The 8,787-nt window shown below is 41.6% G+C and overlaps 1 protein-coding gene across 1 annotated transcript; it reads left to right on the top strand.

Moving 5' to 3' along the window:
- Positions 1 to 875: 875 nt before the first annotated feature.
- On the top strand, positions 876 to 6,592 carry LOC147626061 (glycine-rich domain-containing protein 1-like). The gene is made up of 10 exons (XM_086817620.1): positions 876 to 1,582; positions 1,672 to 1,792; positions 2,056 to 2,310; positions 2,979 to 3,407; positions 3,533 to 4,092; positions 4,247 to 4,365; positions 4,467 to 4,648; positions 5,390 to 5,545; positions 5,659 to 5,809; positions 5,958 to 6,592. The coding sequence occupies exons 1-10, from the start codon at positions 1,413 to 1,415 to the stop codon at positions 6,305 to 6,307; spliced, it is 2,493 nt and encodes an 830-aa protein (XP_086673746.1). The 5' UTR covers positions 876 to 1,412; the 3' UTR covers positions 6,308 to 6,592.
- The last annotated feature ends 2,195 nt before the right edge of the window (positions 6,593 to 8,787 follow it).

The following is an 8,787-nucleotide window of genomic DNA, read 5'->3' as shown; positions in this document are numbered from 1 at the left end:
TTTGGAGGTTTTGCGTGAATATATATTTATTATGGGAGCCCATCCTTAAGCCTGGTAATTTGGAGGTTATTAGCTAATTGTAAGCCGTTTGTGAAGCTTGCAGAGCAGAGCACATGCCCCGCTAGAAAAAAGGCTCAAACTCAACGTCTTTTATTTTGGGTAGCGTCGGAGGCATGTAAAACAAAAAAATCGCATTTCAAACACTTGATCGATTTTATTAAACTTGCTTGATTTACATTTATTCCCCATTAAAAAAAAACCTTGCTCGATCTGTTGCTCAAGTTTTGCAAAAAAAAAAAAAACTTCGTTTGCATTATTTTTTATGGTTTGGTCACTCAAAATTGGTTGTAATTTTTTTTGGCCAAAATGTCTAAAAACAGGATGGCTAAAAGATAAGTTCGCCTTAACCTAGAACTTGTTCAATTTTTAAAAAGACCACCTTGATTTGGTTTGAGAAAAGAATGAAAAACACTTCCTAAGAAATTTCAAGATTTAGTTATATTTAGATTTTGATATTATTCAAAATTACAATTTACTTTTCGATCCATGATGAAAAAGATTGATGTAAGACTCAGTAAAATTAATCTCTCGAACCTTGCTAAACCTTAGTGTCAATAACACTTCTGTTTGGCATCACGTGTCTCTATGACATTTAATGTTGATTTTTTATTGTTTTGCTGATTTTGTTGAACAAGCATTTTCTTATTAGTGTGATCCAAATTGCCAGGCCTAGCTTAACCTTCAATTTGAAGGTCATAAACTTGGTTGACCTTCAAAATAAAATTTTCTAAATAGTGGCCTTTTTTTGCAGCCCTATTTTCTAAGAGGCCTTCTCTAGGAAGGGCTTTTGATGCCCTCTGAAAGCTTCAAATTTCAGCATTTCATCAACCCTATTTTCGAAGAGGCCTTCTCTAGAAAGTCTGAACTTTGAAGGGTTTTGATGTCGGCTCCAAATTTTAGCATTGCATCAACCCTATTTCCTAAGAGGCCTTCTCTAGAAGGTTTGAATTCTTTGAAGGCTTTTGATGCAAGACCTGAAATTTGTCTAGAATTCAAAATTTTCAAAATTGAAGGCCTAGGTGCCTTCAGTTTTCATTTTCCCACTACTTGACTCTACATGCATAGTTGAATCAGAAACGCTCGTGTTAGTCTCTGATCTCAGAAACGATCGTGAGTCGTGACCCAGCTCGAAAACTAAAAACTAGTGGCCAAGGAAGGTTCAAGGCAAACGGGCCATTAACATGAAAAGTCGTGACGCCAAAGAAGTCTGGGTGCCACGACTCACATCTGATGCAGAAGCAGACGGTAAAGACCTATAACGTCGGCTCTCTTGCTAAAGCTCTCTCTCTCTCTCTCTCTCTCTCTCTCTCTCTCTCTCTCTCTCTGCGCGCGCGCTCTTCTGTGAACTTGCCATGGGTGATCATCCTGAAGAGCTCCAAGATGCTAACTGGCACTCAGCACAGTCCATCTCCTTCAGCGTACAATTAGTCCCCTCAGCCCTCCAGCTCCTACGCTTCCTGGCCTCCGTCGATCGCCATCGTTGCCTCTACCAAGGTCTCGCTGTCTCCAGAGCCATCCAACGGTCAGAAACCATCCAAATTTCATGCTATTCTCTGCTTAATCTGGATCAATTAATGTCATCACGTATTTTTGTCTGTGTGTTTAATCCAGGTATGAGAACTGTTGGCTTCCCTTGCTGGCTGATTCTGAGGGTGGATTTACACCCACTGGCTTCCCGCTCCAACCCCCTCTGGACTGTGCTTGGATTTGGCATTGCCACCGCCTTAACCCGGTAAAATGCAGTCTGTTGCCGCTGCTTTTAGGCATAATACAATTGCTGATTTTGTGATGGATCAGGTTGAGTCTTTTGTTTAGTGGCGGCAATTTCTTTTGGGCGCTCATAATCCCATTTTTGTATTCGGAGTTGTGAGCGCCTGCAATCTCTGGTCGCCGACAATGCTTAAGATTTGGACGGCCATTAGCTGGGCTGTTAGAATGCATAGTAATGGACTAACCTGCAGGTACTTGATTTGGATGCTTTGGGCTCGATTATAGGTGATTTATGCGCGGGACTGTGAGCTTCATTATGGGCGGATCCTGGGCGCCCCACCAAGTGTGGACACGAAAGAGGCCACAGAGATCACCCAGAGGCTGTGGGAGGAGCGCTTTCCACAAGAGAAATATTGTCTTGACCTCACTCTATTTCATTATGATAATCAATGGCATCCTAGTCCTGCTACTAATGCATCCCGGAAGATCAAGTATAACCTAGACGACGCAGTTGCGAGGCAAAGTACTTTCTATTACCAGGTCAACCTCCTCATGTTTGAGAGAATTCATGAACATTTCTTTCTAACATATCAATTGCTTTGTGTTAGGACTTAGATTAGCAAACATTTGCGTGGTTAATTTAGTTGATTAAGCATCAACAACCTTGTTGAGAGACCTGTTGGTTAGTTCAGCTCATTAGGGTTCTTAATGAACAAATGGTCTTCACTAATACAGATTAATTCAGGAGAATGCATTTTGTGTTTGGTCATTCCAGTTGATTATTGCGAGACCAGGTTGTGGTTGGTTGAACGTATTAGGGGAAAACTATTTGCGTGAACATTGAAATTAGCAAATGGCTTTTGATTAATCGTGATTTGTGTGTGTCTGTGTGTGTATGCATGTATGCATGCATGTATTATGTGTAACAATGTATCATCTTCCTAATGCATGCATGTTTGGATAGTGCATACATACAGCATTACGATGTACGCATACAATTATACATGAATTGTACATGCACCTTGTACATTCTGCATACGTGCATGTATAATCATTACAGCTTTAGTAAATTCGTGATTAGTAGTGAAAAGAGATCCCATTCACAACCCACTGGGATTATGATTCCGGTTTAGAGAGAGAGAGAGGGAGATGTTAATCATTTTTATCAGTAATCAGTCAATAATCTTGTATTTTGCGTGTATGAGTAGGTTTCCCAACCACACATGAAGGAGGAGAGCTTCTTGAGGGCTGCGGAGTACCGCTACAAGGGCTTTTTGCACTTGTTCCGGATGACTGATTGCAAGTTCTTCCTGGTTCCCACGTACGACATAGACCTGATGTGGCATGCCCACCAGCTCAACCCGGAAGCCTACACACAGGACTCAACCCACATATTGGGGAGAGTGCTGGGGCATGATGACTCTGATTCGGACAGAAGTCACGGCCACAAGCTGGACGAGGGCTTTCATCAAACTTGTCAGCAATGGCTGCAAAGCTATGGTTGCACATATGAGAGAGCAGGTGCCATGTACAGAGGAGAGCCTCCAGCTCCCATCTCATCAGCAGACTCCATGCCTACCGCGGCTGTTGGCACCCCAATAGACTATACCCCGATAGCACCCCGGCAAGTTATGCAGGTACATACCGTGCTACTCTTAAGTGCACACTTTGGAAGAAGAAGCTGAGGTTTATATTTTCAAAAGGTTATACACATATATATTCAGGAGAGCATAATCTTTGACCTTGTTCACTTGGATGACAGGTCTTTTTAACCATAGTTGGAGCTCGGAATGTGCCCACGAATAAAAAAGGCACTCTTCGAGTTCGTTTGCAGATGGAGAAGAAATGCGAGGCTTTTAACTTGGAGACACCCTCTATTCCATTGGTGTCAGAAGCTGCGTGGAATCATAAATGGACTCTTGAAGCAGAAAAGTCAACAGAAGGCTTGAGGTTAGAGCTGCTACTAAGGCGCTCCAATGCAATCAAACAAATGGTTGCTGGCAGCAAATTCCTAGGTCAAATGCATCTCTCCTGGCAGACTCTGCTCAATTCGCCCACCCTCTCTTGTGATGGGTGGTTTGGTCTATCACCCCAATCACCATGGAGCTCCAATGTGAAGCCTCCATCGCTGTTCATCTCTGTATCTATAACTCCTCCTCAACCTGCACCTCAGTTGTTTCGCACCATCAACTCCTTCCCAACAAATGACAAGCGCCGCATGGATCTGCCCAGGTTTAGTCTTCTTGGTGGAAACCGTGGATGCTGGCTGACCAGGACTGTTCTTGACCATGCCAATACAGAAGTCTTTATTGTTCGTTCCAGGTATACATCAATATGTTGTAATTTGCTATTATGCACTTTGGCTATGCTATGTCTTTCAATTGCAACACAAATTCTATCATACATGGCAACTGTAAACACAGTTACTTTACTTCCACCATGCACGATACTAAAAAACAGTGACTCCTTTGTTTAGGTACTCCGATGGTAACACCTTCATTCCTCTTCGCACACCTGAAAAAGAGAAGCGCATTTTCATTCATCGAGGCGGTTGGGAGTACCCAGATAACAATTCCAATATCGGAACTGTTCCAGGTACTGCTGGTGTCGCGATTTTCTGTACTCTTGAGCATCTTCTTGTAGGCTCTCATCTGAAGAGGAAGAGCCAAATATAATTGTTAGTGTTGAACGTGCAGCCAATGTAGTGGCCTTTGCTGAACAAGTGGTAGACGGGCCAGAGATGCAAGCAGTGTTATCCATGCAAAGATGTTGGGGTTTCTTCCAAAATAGCACCCAACTTATTGTGAGCAGAGCCTCGGAAGATCCACTATGGAATACTAGGCCTCTTCTTGAGCTACGTGGTAGTCTCCAAGGTCAGGTATGTGGAAAAGAGAGAGAGAGAGAGAGAGAGAAGAGAGAGAGAGAGAGAGAGAGGGGGGGTATATAAACGTCTTCGGGGACCAAAACACGCGTGAGACCAATAATGATACTTTGTGTGGGTACTGTGGTGGATAGGGCATCCCCTCTAACCTAAACAAAGCATACTTTGTGTGGTATGCTTTTTGTGGGTACTGTGGTGGATAGGGCATCCCCTCTAACCTAAACATAGGAACTGTGATCAGGTATGTCGAAAAGACATTGATGGACAATGAAGGCATGATATGCCAAAGCCTGATAGGGTTGCAGAACCACCTCAAGACCTCGTCTGCCGGTGTGTGTGTGTGTGTGTGTGTGAGAGAGAGAGAGAGAGAGAGAGAGGGGTTCTTAATGTCCGCAAGACGCCAAAGGTTGGCCTTTGGACCAGTACAAATCCTTCAGAAGGAAAGAAAGAAAAAGAAAAAGCAAATCCTACATCCGACAATAATTTCCATTCAGAAGGAAAGAAAGAAAAAGAAAAAGCAAATCCTACATCCGACAATAATTTCCATTCTTACACAGATGTCGGTGAGAGAGAGATTGAGTGTGTATCAGCTTTGGTGGCATTCGGAATGTCTGATGAGTGCTTGTCTTTCTCTTAGCACCGCCCACTTCCTTTCTTGTTGTGTCCCTCCTTGTTTAAGTTGAGATGGAAATTATCAGCAATTCTTTCAGCCTTTTGATTTGGAGCTTTATTGTTCAGGTAAGTCTTATATGTGGTAGAAAGCTGGAGTATGAGGTGAAAGGGGCAACTGAGGAGGAGGAAGGAGGCTTTGTGACTCTCATACGCTACAGCTCAATCGATGCACCTCTTGGCAAGGCTACGGCACTTTTTAATTGGAGGACTGGTGCTATGGAGGTACCTTTGACATCTTTCTTACTTGCTTAGCTTGATTGGCTGTCTCTTCCATGATTTTCTATGAGTATGCTTGGATTGATGAGGTTATACTAACTGTGTACTGCTGCTTTCAGGTGTCACCAGAAGAAAGTGTTGTTCTTGTATTGTTACTTTCAAACATTATAGCCATGTCTGTATTTGACATGGAGGGCTTGAAAATCAAGATCAAGTCTGCAGGCCGCCGCCCTCCAAACCGATCAGATCGATCGTCTGATGATGAATGGGGTGAGTGCTTCATGATGACTTCTTACCAGGTCCTAGCTGCTAGCACTTGAAGCAACTCTTAAAAATGATGTACAGAAGTCCTTACAGAGAGGGCTGTGGGTTTTATATTTTGATAGCTCCTATACTGATATCAACATTTTTATCATAGGCTCTGTTGTATTGGTGACAAAGGATACATCAACACTATCGAAAAGCAAATCCATGATACCCTACTACTGCTGGTGGGACATGTCACCAATCGTATGGGCCTCAGCCTTCTATAACCCTGGCAATGCCCTATTTGGAGCATCAGGGTGTGGAGCTGCTGGAGCATGTGGTGCAGGCACATGTGGAGGAACTGCATGTGGTGGATCAGGATGCGGAGGAGCGGGTGGTGGTGGGTGTGGAGCTGGAGCTGGAGCTGGAGGTGGGTGTGGAGGTGGAGGTGGAGGTGGAGGTGGAGGTGGGTGTGGAGGAGGTGGAGGTGGAGGTGGGTGTGGAGGAGGAGGAGGGTGCTGATACATTTTTTTTAATGATTGTTCTTCTTGAGATGGGTGCAGAGGGCAAGGTGTGATGATATGTCTTTTGATGATTGTTCTTCTTGAAGTGCGTTCAAAGGGAAAGGGGTGAGGGAGGGGGTTGAATGTCATGTCTTAAGAGTGTATTTGTATTGATAAAAATGTAAATGATATGTATATGTGGAGGAGGAGAAGGATGCCATGGCTTATAGTGTTTTGTAACAGTGGAAGTGTAAAACATGGTGTAACAATTTTATATGTATTCTAAAAAATCTGTGTGTTTGTGTTGTCATGTAGTCCAAGGTTTTGGTCATGATGTTAGCCTCCATGATGTTAAGAGTCTCCAGGCCATGTATCTCTAGACCCTAATGACCTCAAGGATAATGAGGTCAAATTTTAATAAGTCAGCAAAATTGTGTCTTCGTTGGGTAGGGTGAGTCATGATGAGCTGAGCCACTCGGGCAAGTGCCTGTTGACTAATAAAAAGATTTTCGATGTTCAGTTGAGTTTTACTTAGGCCTGTTACACATACCCGACCACCCATGTATGGGCAGGGGAGATTGCCTGCCCATGAATTATGGGCGGTGGATACCCCCACCACATCAACATGGGCAGGCAGGGGTATGTCGATGTGTAATTTGCCTTAGTAAGCTTAACACAATCTTATAGTAAGGATTTTTCACCATCTTATCAGCATAACTCTTCCATCAATGTTATATTTTATCAACATATATATATATATATATACATATACATATACATAGATACATAGATACATATGTATATATGTGTGTGGGTAGAGAGAGAAACTATCACTCTCTAGTCTTTGAAACAAACCCTTTGAAACTAATATTCCAAACATATCTCTTAAAATTAACATGTGCAACTAACCCAATTTAACCAACGACATATCTCTTAAAACCATATCTTGAACCAAAGCTTGAATCAACACAAGGAAAGTTAAATAACCAATGACAAAAGCATGGTGGATGATAATGACCAAGCCGGTGTGAAAATGTATCGGGAGGAATGACAATGTAGAGCTCTTTAAAAAAAAGAGGGGGTTGCATCCATTGTGGCACATTGGTAAGTTTTCGATGACATATTTTGCTTGTTCTTAATTTCTCTTCTAAATGTGTTTCTAAGAGATTTGAACAAGCATAACATTTTTAGAGGGCTGCATCCGTTGCGGTACTACATTGGTAAGTTTCTAATGATATATTAAGTTCGATTCTTGTTTTCTCTTATGAATGTGTTTCTAGGAGAGACCTAAATGGCCCATAACATTTTGGCATTACTATTGGGAGCACTAATATGCTTCTATAGTTTTGCTTCTTGTTTTGTTCTCTAGAGTGTGGTGTGGTCAGTGATGCGTTCATTTCTTGCATACGAGTGTGTGAGGAAGAACAAGAGCAAAAAAATAGTTTGTGTTCTCTCCCTTTTGCAATATATTAAAAATTTGTTTATTTCGTTGTTTTGTGTTCTTAGAGCATGCTCGAAACTAGTTAGAATGCATAGCAGCATATAATAGTTACATATCTAAATTTTTTACAAAACGTCTTGAATAAGTCTAGAGTTTACATCTTCTTTTTCATTTAATCTTTGTTGTTATTCTTGCAATAGAGTAGATAGGTAGGTTAGGAAAGCATTAGGGAACACTAAGCAAAGTAAAACATCATTAAAAATGATAAGTATCTCTTAGTTTTTGGTAGTTTTCCCGAATCCATTGGTTTTGTTGCGTACTGGAGTTGAGAGATTAGAAATTAAAAATCGTTGTTGTTGGGTCTCATTGAGTCTAAAATAGTAATCTCCATGATTAAGAAAACCAAATTGAAAGCTAGGGCATGAAGATCGTTCAAAAAACACAAAAAAAGGATCAAATCTACAAATTGACCGGCTTTTCATGTTGATTGATATACCTCTCGAGACTCCCGTGATTATAGGGTTTACATGACTAAGAAGAGGATGTCGAAACTAGATCGATAACCTTACCTTATTCAAGATTCAGAGTTTTACACATCGTGAGAAACCAGAGATTTTCATGATTATGAAAAATGAGGGATTTTCATGGCTGTAAAAAGAGTTTTTCACAGTATAACTATTTCATGATGTACAAGTTTCTCATGGTATGGCCAATTCATGACGGTGTATGACTTTTTCACGCTGTGTAAAAAAGAGTTTTTCATGTTGTGAATAACCAGAGGTAACGCTAAGAAAGGGAAACAAAGGCCGAGTGGAGAGAAGCATTGGAAAAGTTTAAAAATACTCTCTAGAAGCCTAGAAGACGCGGAGAGGAGAAAGGTTGCGACTCCCCTCAAAGTGGACTTGGAAAGACAAAAGGAGCTGCAAGTCAGTCATCAAGAACCAAGGCCATAAAGATTTCCAATCTCATGTGCAAACATGATGGATCTACTAAATCCTGCTCAATTTGTATAATTGTTTAAATAGCGATGTGAAGCTTTTAAAAATTGTTTAGTGGAA

This window comes from Cibotium barometz, chromosome 23 (assembly GCF_041138505.1).
Source record: "Cibotium barometz isolate CiBa-2024 chromosome 23, ASM4113850v1, whole genome shotgun sequence".
Lineage (NCBI taxonomy): Eukaryota > Viridiplantae > Streptophyta > Polypodiopsida > Cyatheales > Cibotiaceae > Cibotium > Cibotium barometz.
Note: the sequence above shows the minus strand (reverse complement) of the source record. Positions and strands in the feature narration are given on the sequence as shown.

Bases quoted from the DNA above. Each gene is read 5' to 3' on its own strand.
- LOC147626061 (XM_086817620.1), top strand. From the start codon at position 1,413: ATGGGTGATCATCCTGAAGAGCTCCAAGATGCTAACTGGCACTCAGCA. The intron at 4,093-4,246 runs GTATACATCAAT...TCCTTTGTTTAG, and splicing joins GTCTTTATTGTTCGTTCCAG to GTACTCCGATGGTAACACCT. The intron at 5,810-5,957 runs GTGAGTGCTTCA...TTTTTATCATAG, and splicing joins ATCGTCTGATGATGAATGGG to GCTCTGTTGTATTGGTGACA.